General features: G+C 43.0%; 2 protein-coding genes across 3 annotated transcripts; one reads left to right on the plus strand and one right to left on the minus strand.

Moving 5' to 3' along the window:
- Nucleotides 1–8,866: 8,866 nt before the first annotated feature.
- On the plus strand, nucleotides 8,867–16,593 carry sap30l (sap30-like). 2 transcript variants are annotated; one of them, XM_068736587.1, is made up of 5 exons: nucleotides 8,867–9,663; nucleotides 10,902–10,919; nucleotides 12,596–12,718; nucleotides 12,852–12,950; nucleotides 14,374–16,593. In XM_068736587.1, the coding sequence occupies exons 1-5, from the start codon at nucleotides 9,478–9,480 to the stop codon at nucleotides 14,506–14,508; spliced, it is 561 nt and encodes a 186-aa protein (XP_068592688.1). In that variant the 5' UTR covers nucleotides 8,867–9,477; the 3' UTR covers nucleotides 14,509–16,593. The 2 variants fall into 2 exon arrangements, with proteins under 2 accessions (XP_068592688.1, XP_068592689.1); XM_068736588.1 differs by lacking the exon at nucleotides 10,902–10,919 and having other exon boundaries at nucleotides 8,868–9,663.
- Nucleotides 16,594–17,558: 965 nt separating this feature from the next.
- Nucleotides 17,559–21,287, minus strand: LOC137891805 (heart- and neural crest derivatives-expressed protein 1-like). The gene is made up of 2 exons (XM_068736606.1): nucleotides 20,420–21,287; nucleotides 17,559–19,286 (listed from the first exon to the last, which is right to left on the minus strand). Exons 1-2 carry the CDS (start codon nucleotides 20,897–20,899, stop codon nucleotides 19,191–19,193), a joined length of 576 nt encoding a protein of 191 aa, XP_068592707.1. The 5' UTR covers nucleotides 20,900–21,287; the 3' UTR covers nucleotides 17,559–19,190.
- Between the last annotated feature and the right edge of the window lie 1,247 nt (nucleotides 21,288–22,534).

Genomic DNA, 22,534 nt, shown 5'->3' on the forward strand with positions numbered 1-22,534 from the left:
ACGTCACCCGATGGTTTTGTGGACTGCAGTTTTCAAGCCTAAAGTTTGGCTTTTTGGCCGTCGCCATCTTGGCTTTTTGGAGCTAGGTTGTATGCTAGGTGGTAGGTACCCTATCCAATAGCACAACGAAAACAATGGCATTGTTAGCTAAATCCTCTTGCTGCTGTCTGTTTTATATATGATTGTCTCTCTTCCCTTCAGTACGTTCATGCCGCGTTACGCGCCACTCCACCACCTCCGTATCTCCGCCCAATCTTCACAGATCCATCAGCTTCATCAACTCTTCAGTCTCATCAGTCACCACCAGTGTCTGGACTCCACAGGGGGATTTATCTTGCTGCTGCTCAGGGCAGACGCCTCTCGATTACAAATCTCCCCGTAGAGTCCAAGCGCCAAAGGCTCCGTCAAGACTTTAACAATCGCATATCTGTGAATAATAAACAATTATCTTCTCTTCCTCTAACCTGTCTCTCCTGATTTGAAACACGTTTTACTGTGCATGTTCACGGTCAAGCTTATGGAGACTTCTAGTTCAAAAGTGAGATATTTATTCACATTAAATACGTGATACTCTAGTTGTCTCCACACAACCGACAGGAAGGTCAGGAGCAAAGTCAGAGCAGTGAGCCACAATGTTGAGTTACTGACTTGACTGCTCAATCAATTCTAGTTTCCTAAATATTTACCCACAGTCACAAAACCCCGAGCCATCATTCCCTCTCTTTCACATAAGTGTTAGCCGGGCGAAATGAGATTTTCTCAGGCTGAAGGATGAATGAATATCAACAAGACAGAGAGTAGAGAGTAGAGAGAGAGAGAGAGAGAGAAGGGAGCAGAGGTTTAAAGCTCTGAGAAAATGACTAACTTTTTTTGGTGCTTCTCCGAATGACTTTTGAGTGACATTTGTTTAACGTTTAGGAGTCAAAACTTATTTTCACGGCTGATCACTACCCTGACAGTCATGTGGGATGGCAGATAAAGCTCTGTCTTCTTTAAAAAAAAACGGATTAAGATAATTGATTTTGTGGTTCTCTGAATGATTTTAAAGTTGTTCAAAGCGCATCAAGGTTTCCTCCCCATGAATATTTAGTTTCTGTTGTAAACAGCAGATCTCTCAATGTCACAGGCTTAATGTAGCAGCTGAGGTAACGTTCATGCCCGACAGGACAGTCGCACTGCTCTGACTGCAGCTGGGAAGTGTATTTTTCCAACAGCCCCAATCCAAACGCACGTAGATATGTTGATACTTTTGACCATATAGCATAATATGAATGAAATAACTTTAAAAAATGCACGCGTATATGCTTTGGTAAACTGTGACATCGCTTTTTGTACTTGAATTGTAAAGGTGTAAATATTTAAATGAATGCGAAATGAACTGTTGACTACTACTTGTCAATATAGTGTTATATTAATGCGTTGCCTTCCTGCAAGTATAGAACAAAATTAATATTTGTGAAGATGGCAAAACTGAATTCTGTTCTTTAATCTTGCATCTGAAAGAAAAAATATGTTTGTGACTAAATCAATTCAACAAGATGATAAAATAAAGAATAAGATGGAATAAAAAAAGGAGAGTCAAATCCAATTTCAAATTCCTTTCTGAAAAACTGATCCAAGGACATGATGATGTCTCATTTCTACTGCTTTGATGCGCTGCAAATTACCTTGTTATTTTTTTTTTCTTCCTTTTTGGCTGCTTTCAGATCCACACATGTGACAGGAGGAGTTATTAAGTGCAGGTCTGCTTGATCAACGTAAATCCCCACCACATTCAGAGGTTCCAGGGTTCATCCATAATTCATGCGAGTAGACGGCAAACAGATTGAATTGTCACAACTCAGGCTGGTTACAGACGAGCAGAACGAAGCTCTCTCTCTCTCTCTCTGTCTCTCTCTCTCTCTCTCTCTCTCTCTCTCTCTGTCTCTTTCTCTCTGTCTCTTTCTCTCTGGCTCTCTCTCTGTCTGTCTGTCTCTGTCTGTCTCTGTCTCTCGGTTTCTCTCTCTCTCCCTCTGTCTCTCTCTCTCTCTGTCTCTCTCTCTCTCTCTCTCTCTCTCTCTCTCTGTCTCTCTGTCTCTCTCTCTCTGTCTCTCTCTCTCTGTCTCTCTCACTCTGTCTCTCACTCTGTCTCTCTCTATCTCTCTCTCTGTCTCTCACTCTGTCTCTCTCTGTCTGTCTGTCTCTGTCTGTCTCTCTCTGTCTCTCGCTCTCTCTCTCTCTCTCTCTCTCTCTCTCTCTCTCTCTCTCTCTGAGCGTCCTGATCAGGAATAGACTGCACAGAGAAATGAGAGGGAACGATGCTAATACGTGTTCGGATCATGTTTGGGCAGCAGGGATACTCAAGTCTCTGCGTCAGCAAATATTTAGCCTGCTTAAGCTTGCAGGCCAGTGTTGTTGACCCTGGCCTTTGACCTCCCCGGGGGAAGAGGGATGAATGGAAAGAGATCAAGCCTCATGGATATTTACAGTGTCAGTTTTGGGGGGTTTTTCCACTAAATCTCAGAGTGAACGCTTACTTGCCTGTTGATAATTCCAACCATGTGTTTTGTGATTTACAGTCCGTACAAATGCGATTTGCAACGACGGCACGCATGTAGTTCAGAGGTCGGCAAACCCTTTTGTTCTGAGTTGACATTTTTTAAGTTTCTTGTTAATCAGTGTGCCATATCAACGTAAAGATTAATTATGACACCACATCAAAATTGTATTCCATTCATGTAAGCAGCATGAATTTTTAGAAAACATTTTTTTTTTCCGATTTGTAATTATTTAAATAAAGGATTAATTTGTGACAGCGCTATACATGAAGGCTGCCCTCCTTTTATGAAAACATCCACATCTGACCTGGAATCCTTAACCCTTCCAACTCTCCATCAATCTTCTTCATCAGCAAATTCAGAGTAGGGCGGGTCTTCGCCGAATGAGGGTGGGGAAAGAAATCGATCATACTGCCTTAAATAACATGTCAATGCAACTGCCAAAGACCTCATTTTGACATTTTTCTTCTTCTTGCACACTTATTGCTATTGTGCCGTTTGGTTAAATCACTGCGTCCCGATAGTCGCCTTCCCCCGGATTTAGTTTATATGCAACCTTGACTCCTCGATGTGTAGATTCAAGCATGGCTAACGGTGGTGGGGGGAAAAAAAACATTCATGTTACAATTTGCGAATTAAATAAATAACTTCTTATGACGAAAACAATGTGTCTGGATACACCTTCTCTCTTTTTACTGTCTGGTTATTCATCCGGTTTTGGTTTGCATCTCGATACGCTGATGTTTGTTAAACCCGCACAGACTGCCTTCATGTCTGCTTGTCCAACAAGTGAAATGTTAATGGAGGTCAAGGGGTCATTCTGGACGAAATGAGCATTCGTTCAATGTCGGTGCTTAAGCATCTGAAATTGACTTTGACTGGAAATAAATATCCAATGACAACAAGGCCAAGTCCATTCACATTGTGGTCACATAGAACAAGCACTCCTTTTAAAAGGGCAAATTCAGTCTAAAGTTGTTGTATTGTTTTCTGTCAGACCATGCTGGTAGACGTTTGAACGTTAAGACTCTTGAGGCAGATTTGTGATATTAGGGTATGTAAATAAAATTGACTCAACTTGACAGTGAAGTGTATGTTTTAGTTGCATGAAAAACGATCCCATAACTCAAATATCAGTGGCACTTGTGTCACGGAGAGGCACTCCCAAGGTGCAGAGCAAACAATTTAAATCACAGACATGGCCCACCGCTGCCGTCACCTTAACATTATCATTTTGCATATGTGGATGAATCTGTCTGCATGCACAGTTGCCCTTTTCCAAAATGCCAAGAAAGGTCAGAAAGCAAAAAGTCAACGCGTCGCCGCGTCGCCGTGCTTGGCGAGAGTGCCTGATTTTTTTTCACACGTTTCCCATGCATCATCGTTCAGCAGAAAAACAGAAGACATAACACAGAAATCAATCTGGATTTAATCATTAAGCCATTTGGTGTTTCCTTGTCGCGGGTTTGATTTAAGAGCAGGGACCGGCGCGGCGCAACATTTTAATGCACAGCACTCTGAGCTGCAAAGAGGTCGGAGGAGCTCAGGCAGGTTTTTCAGACAAATATTGATGCTCTCCGTTTTATTTTTTTTTTATATATTCCAATCAATACAGGGCCGGTGTTTCTGTGTGAGCGATGGAGGAGCCGGCGGGCAAGGCATGATCGCTTCCTGTTGAGGCGCTACAACTCACGCCGAAGGCCTCTGCTGCTGGAGAACATATCGGAAGATGTTAAAATGCAATGAATAGTTGCCCCTGAACAACGTGAAATTGTAAAAAATTAATAATAAATGTGCCGCATTACCTGTGAATTGCATCAGATATGAATGAGTTTTGGTAGATTCCTCACAATTTAAGCGGCATATATTTGTGTGACAACAGTGCGGTAAGCATGTTTGCTCTCCTATATTCACTCATAATATCAGAATTATCATGGACGTCGCATTAATGGTGTAATAATGAATCCTAACCGACTTGGTTCCATCCATCTGCAACATCGCGGAGGACATTGCAGATGGATACGATGTCGTTCTAGAACATCCACCGTGAAAGCAAAGCGCTGTCTTTTGAACCACAATTGTGTAGTTTTCAAAATGAATTGTGACAGCTTGATGTCTGTCCTCGCTGCCTGCAGTCTTACCTCGGAGTACATCCATTGTTTCTCCGTCTCTGTCTGTCTCCGTCAGAGCAGATGTCTTCATCATTGCTTGAATAGCCGAGGTAATGGATTAGACCTGGAGAGCCAAGTTACTTTCTGTAATGTCGGCAGTTTTTGTCTTCGCTTTTCATCCATCATGCTGATATTTCGCTTCTTGCTTCATTGCAACCTTTGCACCATTCGCTACAGAGTTAGAGCACAAAGGATGCTTATTATTATTATTATTATTATTATCATCCCATGGTCTTCACAGGGCGTCTTTCTTTCTCTCTCTCTCTCTCTCTTGCTGTGTGTGACAGGTATGGTGTTTTTAATCAGCCACTAAGTAGAGGGAGACTCTGACCAAATCCTGTCAAAGGATTTTTTTTTTTTTCAATAATGTAAAAGCTAATGTATTTGTGATGATCAAACTGATTTTCCATGTCTGTTGATTCATGGGTCAAAGAGCTCCGCCAACGTGGCTCTTCGAGTCTGAATGCAATCTGTCGGATTTAGCAGACCTGCGCTCAGAGCTGCAGCAGATGCAGAATTGTGTTGCAGTCTTTTTCCGAAGTCCATGTCATGGTGTTGAGACAGCTTATCAGATCCCCATCTAGAAATAGTCCCCCACACAAAGCGGACCTGTTTGTCCTTTCACGTTCTCCCGGAGTGTCAGAAAATGAGACAGTGGTGGAAATTTTCCATTCCCCCCTGTGACAGGCAGGATAATTGGCTTTCAGTCACATTTACTCCGCTGGAGAAGCAGGTGCTTTTATTTAGGGGCTGAGGTTTTCATAAAGTGCCGTGACACGTCAGCTGAAGATGATGCAAATCATGTGACTGGGTGGATTTGCTGTGTTTTTAAGGCTGAGGGCTTTCTCAGCCATTGATTAATTCTCTTTAAAGGTCACAGGTAAACATCTGGTTGGTGTGGCCAGGCTTCCTACACTGGCGGCAACCTCCGGATCATAAGAGGGAAGCCGATGATGAAGAGTCTTCAACTTGCATTCTTTCTTCTGGCCATCAGAGGGCGACTCCTCTGGTTGTGCAAATAAATCTGATTGTATAAAAGTCTATGAGAAAATGACTCTACTTCTCTCTTGATTTATTACTTCAGTAAACATTGTAAACATGAGTTTATGGTCTTAATCTCTAGTTTCAAGTCTTCTTCACTACAGCATGATGTTCATTTAGTACATTATGGTCCTATTAAGAGACAAATAGACCATAAAGCAGAGTATGCTTAGGGCGGGGCTACCTTGTGATTGACAGGCCGTTTTCAATGTGTGTTGTGAGTTCATGAAAGTTAATTGTAACAATTTGGTCTCCTAAAAATGTCTTAGTCAGCATTCAGTTGCCAAAAACCAAGATGGCGGTGATTACGTCCACCTTTTTGCTGACAGTCTTTGCTGCGGTTGGCCAGGTCTTCTCACATAGTCTGGTTTCTCAGGACGAGGGCACGGCGCTGGGTGCAATTTTTACCTTCCAAAAACGGCTCAATATTTATTTTTTTTACCGTCTTGACCGTTTGTGGAGAAAGCAGCGGCAATCTACAGCGCACCCCTGCATTTAAAAGATATAACTACTTCCCACTGCACAAAAATATCTGTGGCTGTTGCAGAACCGTAATCCAATGATTTCGTTTGGCCCAAATTAAATGATTGTGACTTTTAGAGCTAGCGCTGCTATCGCTACTTGCTTTGGAAAAGAGTTGGTAGCACTGGGCTGGGTTTTACACCCGAGGACCGGCTGCACATTCAAGCCATAATCGTTTCCTCCATGGGAACTTCCCCCGACCCAGAGCCCTCTGATTTGCCTCTCCTGTCACCTCCTCTGTTTTTTTTTTTACTGTCTTCCCCCCCCCCATGACTTTAATCATCCCTGTGACTGATGGCGCTAAAACACACTTTTACTAAATGTTAATCTCATAATCATTTCATCTGACAACACACAAGCTGCGATAGCTTTTAGCCAGCGGTGATTTATTCATGGCTGGAGTAATATTGCTTTTCAGCGTGGCCCATTTCCTCGAGTCTCATGGGATGTCATATAACGCTCAACTTATCACACCAGCACTGAGAGACTGAGAGAGAGAGAGAGAGAGAGAGAGAGAGAGAGAGAGAGAGAGAGAGAGAGAGAGAGAGAGAGAGAGAGAGAGAGAGACAGAGAGACAACTTTGAATACATTGAGAGACCACTTTACATGTTATTGCCTCTTAGAGGCATTTCCCTGATGATATAAACCTCTAAATTGCAAAGTGAAAAACCTGTTAATGTTTCGGCGCTCCATCCTCTGCCACTTTTAAAGTCAATCAGTCAGCACACAATCAGTATTCCCCTCCACTCATGAGCCATACATGGGTGAGGAGAGATACCGGGGCTATCACGTTTCCATAGTCTCCTGTCAAAGATACCCATTAAAGAGTCTTTATTGAGCCCAGAACCATTACCAACAAAAAAAAGGTAATCCAATTGTCTCTACTCCTTTTTAGTATTTCTTTTTTTTTTCTTTCTTTATGGTGTCCTCTCTCTCCATCTCTCCCTCGCTTCTCGTCCTCTCTGAGCTATTAGTTGAGCATGATGAGGCAGAGAATTTGCACACGAGAGCAAATATCACATTAGACGAATGACAACAAACAAAGAGCATCATTAGCAAACCCGCGTAATACGGACGGCTTCACATTTAAGTGGGCTTTTAAAGCTTTCTCTCGCTCGCTGGATTTGCTGACTGGCTGCTTCCCCCAAATTATCTCATAATGTGGCTCGTCCACTCTGCCATTACAGCATCCACTCTTCTGATTTCAGGCTTTTTTTTTTTTTTTTTTTTTTTCACAAGGATTCGCTCCCAATCGGCCACAAGAGCATTAGTGAGGTTGGACGCTGGCGTTGGAAGATGAAGGTCTGGCGTTCATCCCAAAAGGGGGTCAGATGGGGTTGAGGTCAAACCATTTCTTTATGGACCTGGTTTTTGTGCACAGAAATAAGAACAGACCTCACCCCATAATGTCTAAATATAAAGACATTGGCGGAGTTCTTTCTGCTGTATAATGAGCAATTTTACCTTTCATAGTAATACTTATGTGCTTTTACTTACTCAAGTTAATTCTGATGCTATTGCTATTGTTTTACTTTTGGCAGAGGCTCTGAATCTCTTCCTCCACTATATGGATCCAACCTAATCAGCAATCCAAAGTTTACAAATATAACTTTCTTCACATGTACCAACTGTTGTATCAGGGTACTTGTACAATTAGGGGCACTCGACTGGTTTTACACATGACGCTCTGTGTACTTGGCATGGAGAGTACTTCTAGGCACGTGCTAACTGTTGTACAAGTCGTATGAATATAAGACAGTAACCCTGAGGTCGTCGTGTTTATGCTAAAGCTGGAGACTTGATATATTTGACTGAAGACATGCATTTTAAACTGGGGATGTGAAGTCTGAAAGATGCCTGCATGTACCAGTCAGGGGTACCAGCCTTATATTTATTATATAGAATTAAATGCGTCTTGCAAGGCTCCAAAGAGCATATTCTAAATCGCATGAATGCTCCTTTAAATCATAGCTACAATACTTCTCAACAATGTTGAAAACACAACAAACATTTGACTGGCAGGCTGCTGTAGAGTGTCACTATACTATCATTTGTGGACCTCTGTCTCCACCGTGCGGTTGACGTTGGAATCACGTGCATGTTGAGTCCTGATCGATATCCAACGGCAACAATACAAATCAATTAATGTAAGTTATGTACGAGTCTTTGGAGCGGTAAACGACTAACTGTAACAAATACACATTTACAATGGTTCTGTTGTATCGCCAGTCTGGCCTCACTACGCAGTTTTTCGACGTTGTGAATGTGGATTTCCCGTTCATACATGCACATTTAGATCAGTTTACCACGCAGACAACATGTTGAAATTGATTACGGTTTATTAATTTTTGAAAAAATCTGGCGAAAAACGTGGCCGACCATCGCAGGTCTGCTCTGTATTTAAAAGCCCCTTTCAAACTGACGGCGACGCCACCTTTTAACTCTTGTTTTCCGAGTAGAAAAACATGACGCCGACTGTTAACAGGAAGAACCGCTAAAAGACGGATGCCCCACACAGCCAATGGGATATCAAACATTCAACGATAAGCCCGCCTTCGTGCGAAACTGACCAATCGCCGCCACGGGTGAGAACTTCCGGCACGGTAGACGGAGCCTTGTCCATTGTACGAGCCGTTTCCGAAAGAGTGCCGCGATTGTTGAGCTGCAGTCTGATAAATCTGTGGTTTCTTTTTTTTTTTTTTTTAAAGTTAGTCTCGTTTGCTGTAGCCGGTTGTCGCGTTTGCCCTCGGAATAGTGTCGGGATGTGTTGGGATATGTGAATCGTACGGAGAAGTAGCGGGTTGTTTACGGGTTGAAGCACGGTGACGCTGGGCTCACCATAGGAATTTGTTCGTTAGCGGCACACAGCTCAGCCACCTTGCGGTCCGAGCTAGCACTCGAGCTAGCTGGACGTTAAAATCACCGCTGTGTTGTTTTTGTGGATCTGACGAGGAGGGGGGGATCTGTAGGGGGAATATGTATTTAATCAGAGGGCATCGCCTTTCAAATTAAGTCGCCAGTGTCCAAAACAAACAAGGGGAGTGTTAGCTCGGCGAACTAGCTACTTAGCAGAGTTAGCTAATAGCTAACGCTACCGAATTGTCTTTCACAAAAGGGCACAACAACAGATTTGGTAGCCAGACTAAAGCTGTTATTTACTGGGGGGTTTTTTATTTTATTTTTTTTTTGCACTACAATAGTACAGAATGAATGGATTCAGCACCGAAGAAGAGAGCCACGATGGACCGCAGCCGCTGCCGTTCTACGGACAGAGCTGCTGTCTGATCGAGGACGGGGAGCGCTGCGGCCGGTCCGCTGGAAACGCCTCCTTCAGCAAGAGGATCCAGAAGAGCATCTCACAGAAGAAGCTCAAGCTCGACATCGACAAAAGCGTAAGTGGAATCTGTTGTGACCACGTTGTTCTGTTTTGAAACTTTTAAATTGGTGCGTGAGTGAGTGTATGTAGGTGCCAGACGATAGCTCAAAGTTAGCTATAGCTGTCAGCTGTCAGCTAATGCTAATTAGCCGGTCAGCGTCGACAAAATAAACAAAAGATCACAATCGTATATGTCCTCTTTTTTTTTTTTTTTTTTTTTGCTGGAAGTGGCGACGTGATTGTGGTATTGTCTATATATATAGCTACATCTATTGTGACTCCGTCTAAATGTCAGGCTAATGTTAGCGTCGCTAGCTACCTGAACTACGTGTAAGGGCAGCAGACTCGTCGCTTCATTGTAATAGTTTTCCTCTAAACACGCCTCCCCTGCTCTTCATAAAATGGCTGTTGCCAGGGAAGCCAGCTGTGTTGTTTAACCTCAGTCCCGTTAAAGTAACCCGGACTCATTTCAAAGGGGCACAAACCAACCAGTGTCGGTTTAAAAACTACCACGACGTGCGCACACTTTTAGCTGCAAGTTTCACTTAAAGCCACTTCGTCGTGGCAAGTTTGCTTCTACCTGTAGTTTTGCTGGTTTTTTTGTGGGGGTTTTTCTTCACTGCTTTCCTATTGCATGTTGTATCTTTTTTTTTTTTTTTAAATGACAAACGCACTTTACGGCCTACCAAACACCAACACGTGTGTTATTATTGGCCCGAACACAGTGAGAGAAACACTCAAAGACACATAAACCAAAGCTGGATCGTCAACCAGAGCCTCCGGGGCCTCCGCGCCCCGCGGGGGGGGGTCTCATTCATAAAAGAGTGCGTAGGATCCACAATAACGTGCATTTACGCACGTACGCCCAAAACAATATTCAGATATATAAAAACCTTGCGTACGCAGACCAGGGAGCTATTTCCCCTTTTTTTTTTTTTTTTTTTTTTTTTTTTTTTTATAAATATAAATATAAATCCCACATTCAACCATAAACGGTCAATGCATAGAACCACCGGGTCTCGCTACACTCGTTCACTCCCAAATGTTTCCATTGACGCAGTCTCACCGTAGTATTTAGATGTTTGCAGCAATCGAGACTGATTGCACGTTTTTGAATCGATGAACACAATTTATTGACTTATGTTTTCTTTGATGATTGGGACTGATAATGATGATTATGGAGTGATTGTGCGAGAGCAGTCACTGGCTTTATTTTCCAAACACTTTGCTAATTTACACAATCCTTATGTGCAGGTGGAGACGATTTGCCAGGTGAGATGACTGGAGAAGGTGTGTGACAGTCACGATGGTGACTCCTCTGCTCCAGTGAGCTCTGATACTCGCACCGGATAGCTGTTTACAGTTTGTCTGTGTACAGTATGCTGTTTCTGTCACTATGGAATAAACCATAAATTAATAAATGAAGTCATGTTCACACACAAAAAAAAAAAAAAAAAAATGGAAACTAACTACAATTTTGAAATGTGCCCACTGGCACAAATAACACCGCTGATTTGACTGTTTATGGAAAAAGAGAATATGTAAGTGTGCTATGAAGGGAAATTTAAATGTGCGAGAGGCGTTGGTATTTGCGCAACGGTGCCTCTCGCATGCGACTTCTACAATCTGGCTTCAATTCACCGACTCGCCATCTGCGTCGCCCCCCCTCCTCCCCTCCCGTGTCTCAAAGTGTTCGTACGCATGGGTCACAGTTTCCGCACATTATCCCGTCAATTTTCATTTTAATTTTATTTTTTTGTTTGCGTGGGAAGTGGCGTACGAAAGATATCCCTCACGGAGTTCCTAGAGTCTCGTTTTGTTTGGCCGCACAGTCCAAACCGATGTAATGCAGACGCAGAGCATCATGGGAGAAGCTGCACCCGTCCCAATGTTTTTTATTGTAATGTTCCAAATGATTATTCATATTTTCCGTGAGTCAACTAATCCGTTAATGGGTTTTCAGCGATGCGATGTACACTGAGACTTTTGGGGTCACTCGTGTTTATTTAATCTGAATTTAGCTCATGAACGTTACAGCGTGTAATCCCATAAACCTGTTTCCAATGTCGTCTTCAGGTGGACCTTTGGACAAATGTCGGTAGGGACGTCCAGCTCAATGGGGCCCCGGGGCCCTTTAGCACACAGCGGTGTCACCTACACATGCGGGGGATGTCTTATTAACGAATGTGTTGTTTTTTTTCTGCTGCTTTGTATAATTATATCCAGAACTTTTTTTTTTTTTTTTTTTTTTTTATTATTATTATTTTTTTATAAAGATTCCTAGAAAATGACTTTGTGCCTAAACTAGTATAACCAGAGGAAGAGGCTCCGTGTTGTTCTTGTGTTTGTCCGGATGTTTTTACAGGCATGGCGGGATTCATGTCACAAATCGCGTGTTGTGGCCCCGCCCTCACCCCCCCCCCCCCCCACCCCCCCTCGAGGAATCAATGCACATTAACAGGGGCCAGGATTGATGTTGCATTTTCAGCTGAGGCAGCACATAACGCATCAAAGCAAGCTTCTGTTGTTCAATAATTGGCATTACAACCAACCGGTCATCAAACACGGTCGAGTACAGAGTCCTTTGTGTGCGTCTTTGTTTAGATACTTCCTGTGTTTTCAAGCCGCGGCGTTGCACTGCCTTGCGCTGAGACGACGTGAAACACTGCGGTTTGAATCTCAGTTTGGTTAAAAAAAAAAAAGAAAATTAAAAAAAAAATTCTGTTTGATTAAAGTCTTAAAATATCCCAGAGGTGGGTATTAAGTATCGTTTTGATATCGGGACAGAAACACGGGTGTCACATTGAGATAATGATGAATTGTGGAATAGTCTGCTAGTCACGCTGAAGCCGTGTGCGGCTGCCAAATTACAAAAAAGAGGGGTTTTTTTGGGTTTTTTTGGTACGTGGCAGACTACTTCTTTTTACTACTCACTGTTGTCGTTGTAGGTGAGACACCTCTATATCTGCGACTTCCACAAGAACTTCATCCAGAGCGTCCGCAACAAGAGGAAGAGGAAGACCAGCGACGACGGAGGAGAGTCCCCGGATCACGACGTGGAGGTGCCTGAGGTAACGTGGGCTCAAATGTCTCTCTCGACACAAGACTTCAGTAGAGAAAGGAAGAAAAAGAAAAAAAATACGATGAAGTAAAATCATCGGAACTCCCCCCCCCCTGCATCGCCGCCCTCTGCTGTGTTTTCAGGTCGACCTCTTCCAGCTGCAGGTGAACACGTTGAGACGCTACAAGCGACACTACAAGCTGCAGACCAGACCCGGACTCAACAAGGCCCAGCTGGCAGAGGTAAAGGCCCCCCCCCCCCCCCCCCCAGAGCTCGAGTCGAAGCGCAAACCTCCGTGTGCAACGACTCCTTCGCTGCTTCCTTCCCCCAATAACTTAATAAGCTAGCTAGCGTTAGCAGAGGATGCATCGATTAGTCGACTAAACTCTATACATAGTTAGTCCGTTAATTAGTTCTTTGGTTGACGACGGCCTTAATTGATATTATCTTGGCCCACAATATATGCTTCTAGTCAGCATCAGCATCAAGTAGCACCTGGGGAGGAAGCTGGTGTTTTTGAGGATTCCTAATCGGGCTCATATTGCTCCGCCCTCGTTAGGCCTCTTTCTTCTCCGCCCTCGTTAGGCCTCTTTCTGCTCCACCCTCGTTAGGCCTCTTTCTGCTCCACCCTCGGCTCCACCCTCGTTAGGCCTCTTTCTGCTCCACTCTCGGCTCCGCCCTCGTTAGGCCTTATTCTTCTCCGCGTTACTCATTTTGCCGTGATGTACGGAGTGTGGCGGGTCCTATCCTGCGGTAATTGGTCACGGAGAGAGATCGTTGGCCCGATCGACAGGTGGGATCGGTGCAGCTGGCCCGGCCCTCCTCTTTATAAGACCCCCCCCCCCCCCGTGTGTAGCGCTCTCTCCGTCGTACGCGACCCGACAGTGGGAATGAATGAAAGCGGGCTGTAAGTTGAATGTTTCCCCAGGCTTTCAGTCGGGTTAGGCTCTCCTATTAGTGAGCCTCCCACGTCGTCAATAAAGCAGCCGTCAACGGCCCACAAGCAGCCACAGCTGTCCCCCACCAGAGAACCCAGGTTTGTTTTCTTCTCTTTGAGGCAACCGACCGGCAGAAGCAGAGCTCACAAGTAGGGCTGGGTGTCATTTAAAAAAAACCCGATGATACCAGTACCAGTACCAGTACCCTAAAGTGATACCCTAACCCTTTGATAGTTGTGTAAAATGCCAACACCGCCGCATTTCTTGATTGATCGGACGCCTCAGACTGTGTGGGTTGTAGCTGTTGAGGCAGTGAGCCAATGTTGAATGAAGTCGTAGAGACGTTTCGATGCTACTTGGTATTTCAGTTATTACCTTTTTTTTTTTTTAATCAAGTACCGATACTCAAAAAGTTACACTGCATCTTGCACAGCGTTCGTAGCTAAACCTACAAAAAAAAAAACGATTGCACTGTTATTCGTAAATATCCCACCAAGGCTAATTGTATCTGATCCAGGAAGTATAAAGAGAGCGAAACTAGAAACTAAGTAGTTTCCTGTGAAGATGAAAGTTCATGTTAAATTGACGCGTGTTGCTCTGTAAAATGAGGAAGAACTTTTGGTATCGTAAGAAAAGCAGGAACCTGAAGACCAGACAATTAGTGAGAATAAATGCTACGTAGATGAACTTTTTAACCTCTTTTTGGTTTTGTTTTTTTCCTCTGCAGACCGTGAGTCGCCACTTCAGGAATATTCCGGTGAACGAGAAGGAGACGCTGAGCTACTTTATTTACATGGTGAAGAGCAGCAAGAGCCGCTTGGACCAGAAAGGCGACGGCGGTGGCGGCAAACCGCTGGACTAAACTTCGCAGCAGCAGCAGCTACAACGAAAAATCAACAATAATCCATAACTTTCCGCAAACCCCCCCCCACCACCCCACCTGGACACCACTAACAGCGGCATTCAACAACCCTGAAACCAGCGCCCCCTGCAGGCCCCGCCGCCGTCCCACTCCTCTGTCGCACCAGAACACGAGCTCTCGTTGTCCTCAGAGGACGTTCAGCGCAGACGGAGGAGAATACCAGGGTGGGATGAGTCATCTTTACTTTTATTCTTTTTTTTTTTCCTGCTCATTTTGCCCTGCTCACATTTAAAAACGGTCACTTCCTCTTCCTCCGCAAAAAAAAAGGCCAGGTCTCTAAAGACTGCCGAGGACCAGGACTCACTCCGCCGTGCTGTAATGTAAACTGTCAATATGTACAAAATAGAACAGCGTCGGATCTTTTCGTAAGTTGGTTGAATGCAATGTACGATATATATCTATATATATATATATATATATATATATATATATCTATATATATATATATATATATAGCTGCCTTAAGAGTGGAAAAAGATCGTTTCGGTAATCTGGAGAGGAACGCTTGTGCCAAACGGAGACGTTTGGGATTGAATGATGAAGAGTGTGGGGGGGGGGGTTGTGAGTGAATGAATTGTTGGAAGGGGGGGGGGCGCTGCCTTCGCTGAAGTTACGTTCAGAATATCAGGGCTCCGAGTCGGTTGAAACGGCACCGAATTCACAAAAAGCTCAATTGTTTAAAACGACACGGTCTCAGTCCTGATATGTAATCTCTTAGTCGCCCCTTTTTCCCTTCCTGGACGTGGTGCGTTCAAAGACCGATGGTGGTGAATGATGTGGCATTCGGCTACGACACACACACACACACACACACACACACACACACACACACACACACACACACACACACACACACACACACACACACACACACACACACACACACACTTTCTCTCATCGCAGGTTTCAGAAGCTAAATTCTCCTCTTTTTTTTTTCCCTTCGCTTTAGTTCAGCCTTAAGTTGTCTGTGTGAAAATATGATTTTAGATTTCACCATCTTTTTTTTTTCCACCTGGTGTGTGTGTGTGTGTGTGTGTGTGTGTGTGTGTGTGTGTGTGTGTGTGTGTGTGTGTGTGTGTGTGTGTGTGTGTGTGTGAGAGAGCATCATTTTAATATTTAAGAGCCGTGTTTGTAGTGGACAAACATTCGTCACATACCTGGGTGTGTTTCAAGAAGCTGTAAAGCAGAAACAGAAGGTTGGTTTTTTTTAATCTTTTGAGGAATTTAAATAATAAAAAAACAATGGATGCCTTTCTTCCATATATCTGCCTGCGGAAACAATGTCATCACACGGAAGCTGGCTGATGAGTTCTTTTTAAAGGTGTCTTACATTTCTGTGCCCCTGAAGGAGTTCACCAACATCTCCACTTCTTCTGTGTTCGTACGTCTATCATTGAAGCGCTCTGACTCTGCACTTTGGCGATTATTGTCTTAACGATTGAGCGTTCAAGTAACCGATCTAACTAGTTAGTGAAATGAATGAGAAAACAGGATTTGGGGGGGGGGGGAAATGTCGTCTTTTTTTTTTTGTTGGATTGGGTCTTATTGTTTCCAAGATTTTAAGCCCTGATGGGGAAAGTAGCACTTTGGCCATTAGCCAATCAACATAAAGCATTTAAGATGACACCAACACGTTTCTTTCACTTCTTCAAAGCACTGCTGGAACCTCCAGTCAATGAACAACTCGCAGCTCTTCAACTCCTACTGAAATGTTCTTCTTCATTGTGGTGACGACATTAGTTGGAGCTTTCTTTCTGCATCGTATTTAAGTTTGTCCGCCAGTCTTGAGTTCTCTACTTTCAACAGGGTTCTCTCGCTCTCTCTTTTTTTTTTTTTAAAGTGTCTGTTATATTTTCAGTTTTGCTTGTAGGTTTGTTAGTGTCATGTAGATAACACCCAACTTTATTAACATATAGGCCACGCCACATTAACGTAATTGATGTATTAGAAGAAAAAAAAAAAAAACATATTTAAATATGGCTGCTTATTGCTCCTGATGATAATAAATGTATTGTACAGAAAGAAGCAACGGTGTTGTCTCTGTTCTTTCACAGATTGCTGATTTTATATATATGTGTGTGTGTGTGTGTGTGTGTGTGTGTGTGTGTGTGTGTGTGTGTGTGTGTGTGTGTGTGTGTGTGTGTGTGTGTGTGTGTGTGTGTGTGTGTGTGTGTGTGTGTGTGTGTGTGTGTGTGTGTGTGTGTGTGTGTGTGTGTGTGAACAAAAACAAAGGGAAATGCAGCCAGGTTGGATGTAGTTTCAGGAACAGCCACCGGCCGCTGGGCGTCGCTGTAGTTCCTCAGTCATTGGAGGGCAGCAGTGCAGAGAGGCGGGATTTAAAAACACGTTTAGAGGAAAAGTAAATCGACTTAAAAACAGCGTGTTTTAAACGCGTTGTAGGAGGAAACTATTGAGCCAAATTTATTTTAATTTTTTAAAGAGACAACATTACTAACTTATCAAAGAGCTAAATAACTCGGTGTGGTGGAGTCTTTCAGACGAGCAGTTACGTAGATTAGTCCAGTCGAATACTATTTTGCACACGACTAACAGAAGGATTGGGTCATTTATTATTTCAGATTTTATTTATATTTATTTTAGAACATTATGTTTTATTCTGACTTTAGTTGTATATTTTCTGAATTGTAGGCCACCCAGGTGAACTTGTCTCTGACAGTCCTGACATCCATGTGAGATTCTACTTTAGCATCAGAAATTAGAAAAGTTAGAAATGTAAAGCGTGTTCACAGAATTCTATATAAAACCATATAAAGTAGAATTCTTAGAATTCCGGTGTTCTGGGATTAAATTAGAATGAACACCGATATTAAATGATGTATCATTAGTTCTATTATTTGTAAATTAGGTGGTGATCATTGATTATAACTCTTACTTGCCCCCCAAAAACAGGTAAAAGAAAAACACAATAAGGTGAATCGTGTCTTTTTGATAAAACATATTTTAAAAAAAAAACTTCACTACAGCTGGAGTGACTTAAAATAATTCATTTATTTACGGAACTTAATATAACTTCACATCCAATGTACATCAGCATTTCGCACAGAAATCCACCTTTACTTCCTTTGAACTCGTGTTTAACATGTCGGAGTGAAAGCTGTGCGTTTACGGAACATCCGGTGTCTCAGAACGGACAGTGACATTAATTTTGAGGTAGATTCAGTAAATTCAATAAATTCCTACAAAGACACTTCAACAACAGCCGCTATAGTTAACGGTCAGGACTCCATTTGAGTTTTTCTTTTTGTTACATATCTGACCGGAAATACTGGATTAATAATAGTTTAAATATTCTGACAAATTCAGCGGGATGAAACAGTGACCCCAAAAAAAAAAAAAAAAAAAGAAAAGGTTTCCCCTCAAAAATGTGTTTCATCTGGACTCAGCCTCCCAATATGAACAGCAATTATTTATAGATTATTGTTTGTTGTATTTTATTTAATTGCATTGACATCACATTACAAAGAAGTCTCTCTGGGTTTCCGTTGATTTAATTCATAAATATTTTAAAATGAATACATCACTTTTAAATTCCATACCATGTCATGCGGTTCCTCGTCTGACGTCTGGTTTGTATTTTTTGGGTTTTTTTGCAGCTAGAAATTAAGAAACTTCAGGCCAATAAAATAATGATATACTGTATATATATCAGAATGTATGCAAAAAAAACTGACCAACTGACAACATACTGGCAACACATGGAAAACACATCAAGTGTGCCAGAACAGTTTTATTAAAGTTATAATTAAAATCAAAGTATTATTAGATGTGTGTGTGTGTGTGTGTGTGTGTGTGTGTGTGTGTGTGTGTGTGTGTGTGTGTGTGTGTGTGTGTGTGCGGCACAACGCGTTTCTGTTTGGACAATAATCTATTCATCAACACCTGTTTCTGGTAACTCACTCTGACAAATCTACGTTTTAAATATTGTGCTGTGCAGCTCGTGTGACTGTGATTTTGTCATAAATTACAAAGAAACTAAAAAAAAAAAAATGAAATCCCAAGCAAAGAATACAAATAAATATCATGTTTGCACTTCTGCAGCGGACACATACTGTGCATTTACACCACATGACATTTGTTATAATGTATTTATTTTCTGCTCCAGCGCCATCAGACGTGGAGAACATCACCACACGACGCCAGATAAAAACACATTTTTAGGGGAGACAGATGTTTCTTTTCTTTCTTTTTTTTTTGACACCGTGGCCACATCTGGTCTACAGCACTGGAAGGGTGGACACATCAAAAAGCAGAAATACCACAAATATCATACAGTCAGGTGTGTGTGTGTGTGTGTGTGTGTGTGTGTGTGTGTGTGTGTGTGTGTGTGTGTGTGTGTGTGTGTCGAGTTACAAACTGCACAAGGAGGGAAGAAGATCAACAAATTGTCCATCGTGTTGTTTTCCTCCGCCGCTCACCTTGTTTGCATGTTGTCCTTTAATTCTCTCTCTCTCTCTCTTTGCGCATCATTGCACGTGCACAGCGGTGTGTTTGGGTTCAGTCAGTCAGTGGTTGTTGTTTTTTTTCCTTTACAATTTCAATACAGAGTCTGAGGAGGGGTTTTTTTTTCTCAGGGGAGGAAGAGGAGGAAGAGGAGGGGAGGGTCACTGGTTGAGCTCCAGAGCCCAGACCTGCTGCGGCCACCCGGTCCGGCCCTTCACCTTCTTCTCGGCTCCTAATGACTCCTGCAGGCCGTCAGTCTGTTACACCGAGAAACACCACATGATCATCAGCAGGGGAGGCTCACACACACACACACACACACACACACACACACACACACACACACACACACAGGGACCCCAGTTTGATCAGTTCCTAGAGCATATTGCATCTCGTGCTGACTTATTCATATAATAAGTTCACCCTCTGAGAGTCGGATCTGGTAAGACTCTACCAAACTATGGCACATGCTGCTTTTCGTCACAATGTAACCTATACACGATGATTTGGGGGCCTTATGACGCAATCGGGGTCATGACATCACGTGCAGGCATTCATTAAATGAGAGACTAAATCCCAAATGATTCAACAAATATGTAAAAAAAAAAATAAAAAAAAAAGACTATCTCAAATGATATAATAATTTTAAATAACGATGCGTAATTTAAAAATGAATAAGGCTAATCGGAAATGTAGTGTTATAAACATAAATAGTAATCGTGTATTATAGCAAACACGCGCGTTATGCACACACACTGTGAAGAGCGGTTTCTTTAAAGCGTTACATATATCATGAGGATATATAACTGTTGGGCCAGTCGTCACGCGGTGATCAGGAGCAGTACATATTGCGTAATGTAGCAGTAATATTTGTACTGAATTATTACAGTCAAAATGTGACGGAGTGACCTCAGTGTCTATGAAGATAAAAAAACCTTTCAAACGTATTTTAATGAGGTGAAGTGTTGACTGGTTTAGGCAAAAATCCATTATGAGTAGCCTCCAGTAGACGTGCTTTGTTATTATGGATCAGAGATATTAAAAAAAAAAAAATACAATTAAATATGAAAGGATTCATTTTATACCACATATTAAGGATCTATTGGTTAAGAATGCAAATTAAATAATATTTCAGTTGGACATTATTATATAACTCAGATAATAAGCAGAACTGTAAATCTTAAAATCATGTTTCATATTTAGGTTTTGTTGTTTAACTTTGGTTCAATCAGAGCGTGTCGTTAAATTCCACCTTAAAACATTATGTTTCCAGGCCTTCAGCTATTTTTTTTTTTTTTACAATGACTAAGACAGTCAAACTAACTGCTGAGCTGTTTTGGTTTGCAGTTATTTTGTTCCACAAGAAATGGTTTTGCAGGCTTCTACTCACCGGCTCCCGTTTCCTTTTCATATCCCGGTTTTCAAATTTCTTAATTTCGGCCTTAAAGCCCTCCGTCTCCCCGGTGTCTTTGGCCAGGACGTCCATCAGGTAGGCGATGTAACTGGTCGCCAGACGTAACGTTTTAATTTTAGACAGTTTCGTGTCGGCCGGGACGTTGGGGATACACTCCCTGAGCTCGGCGAAGGCTGTGTTGATGCTCTCCGTCCGCCGGCGCTCCTTCTTCGGCCCCGACGTCCTCCTCTTCCCCATCCCCGCCTGGAGCCCCTCCAGCCGGGCGTCGTGCGTCGCTCCGGGCGCTCCGTGCTCCGCGGCCGGGTACGGCGCCTGGATCTGGAAGTCCGGGGGCACCTCGCCGTGGTTCACCACCCAGCTCTGGAAGTACGGCGCATCCTGGTGGCACCGCTGGACGAACGGGAAGGGTTCGTGCATCAGGTGGTGGTGATGCTGGTAGCCCCCGATGAGGTTCATGTCGAGCGGGAGGAAAAATGTGCTCGTTGCGGTGTTTTCCTTCGCCCTCCGTCTCTCTCCGTTACTGCCCCAAAACGGTCTCTGCTCGGGGATCGGTAGCCAACAGAACTCATTCAATACTTAAATATGTATTCCCTTAAAATGCATTAGTGAGTCAAGCCAAACGTAGCCACCAACTTGTACATCGTCGTCATTCTGAAAGCGACTTAAGCCGAAGCGAAAGAGGCCGTGAAAATAAAAATAAAAAAAGGTTTATAATTCCAGAGGACGAATCTTTGGCGATGTATTGTGCTGGGCTCCACTTTGTCTTTCTCTCTTGCGATGGTTTCCCGAAGAGGCTGCTGCTCTGATTTGTCCAAGAAATTTGACCCGGGTGAAGGTGTGAGGCCCCCAGGTTTATATGATTTGGATGTGAGCGTGGAGAAGGAGGCAGCCAATGGAGGAAAGCGCCCAGGATGGGAGGAGAGTCTAGAGACGTTTGCAATAACATGCGCCATGGTGCCATAATCTCACGGCAATGCACAAGCAGCAAATATCTGCTTGTTGTTGGTTTCTCGCTACACAGACGTGCACATATGAGGAGGGGGGGGGGGGTAAAAAAAAAAGTGGTTTAACTGTCTTCAAGTTTTGGAGAGAAAAAAGGAGTTTGTTGTCAGTTCGAGTGGTTGGAGAGGTTTTACGCACATAATTTACGCACCGTGTGTTTGGCTAAGCATGTTTATTGGGTGTGATTTTGGTCATTCAGTGGTGAAAATAATTCCTTTGTGTTCTTGTATTTGTCAGCTCGTGGTCGAGCGTGCAGGGAATTGAACACAGCAGGGAATCTGGGATTTCCGTTTGATTTTGTAGTTGCTCATTATTCTATTACAAGAGAATTAAAGGCCTCCAACTCTGCATTTTTATTTTGATCTCATACTGAGATATCCTGACTTATAGAAACGAAGATTTTCGATGGAGGAATTATTAATTGGACAACACGAATTCATCTTCGATGAATGAACAAGATAATGGCAACATTTTCTCCGCGTTAAAAATCACGACAATGTATCTAATAAATGCCTCCTCAGTACTGCTTCATGCATACATTTACTCTCAACATTTTCAATCATTTGTCTCTTTCTGTTCCAGCTCCTTCAGCCGTATTTTAAAAAAAAAAAAAAAAAATTATATTTTCTTAAACGCGTAATGGCTGTGTTGTGCGTAATTTGGCTGAATTTCGACAGTATCATTCTCTCCTTTTCCAGCGATAACACGAGGTGCACGTCAGAGCGCTCTGGGAAGTGTAAATGAAACAGTTTGATGAGGTATTTGGTACTTTCTGTATTTGGACAAACACAGTCTTGCCGGCCTGTTGTCATCATACCTCGGCAATCGCGGCTTTATCTCCGCATTAATTCCCCGCAGCTCCTTGCGCGCTAAACACATCATCCTGTCTCCATCGACTAAAAAACATTATCCCATTACATTACATGACCTTGGCGCTATTTGGAAACCATTTACGGGCCGCGTCTTATCTAAATACAGTCATAAATCAAGAGGTGTCACCGTGCAGCGGGGCTACATGTATTCCATAAAAGCTCTCCTGGCCTGCTCACTGTTTACATGCTGCACGGCAGTTTGCAGCATGTTTCACCG

This window comes from Cebidichthys violaceus, unplaced genomic scaffold (genome assembly GCF_023349555.1).
Source record: "Cebidichthys violaceus isolate CVI_PGR_0920_01 unplaced genomic scaffold, fCebVio1.0.p SCAF_70, whole genome shotgun sequence".
In the NCBI taxonomy this organism is placed as follows: domain Eukaryota; kingdom Metazoa; phylum Chordata; class Actinopteri; order Perciformes; family Stichaeidae; genus Cebidichthys; species Cebidichthys violaceus.

Bases quoted from the DNA above. Each gene is read 5' to 3' on its own strand.
- sap30l (XM_068736587.1), top strand. From the start codon at position 9,478: ATGAATGGATTCAGCACCGAAGAAGAGAGCCACGATGGACCGCAGCCG. The intron at 12,719-12,851 runs GTAACGTGGGCT...CTGTGTTTTCAG, and splicing joins ACGACGTGGAGGTGCCTGAG to GTCGACCTCTTCCAGCTGCA. The intron at 12,951-14,373 runs GTAAAGGCCCCC...TTTCCTCTGCAG, and splicing joins ACAAGGCCCAGCTGGCAGAG to ACCGTGAGTCGCCACTTCAG.
- LOC137891805 (XM_068736606.1), bottom strand. From the start codon at position 20,899: ATGAACCTCATCGGGGGCTACCAGCATCACCACCACCTGATGCACGAA. The intron at 19,287-20,419 runs GTGAGTAGAAGC...TCGGTGTAACAG, and splicing joins TGAAAAGGAAACGGGAGCCG to ACTGACGGCCTGCAGGAGTC.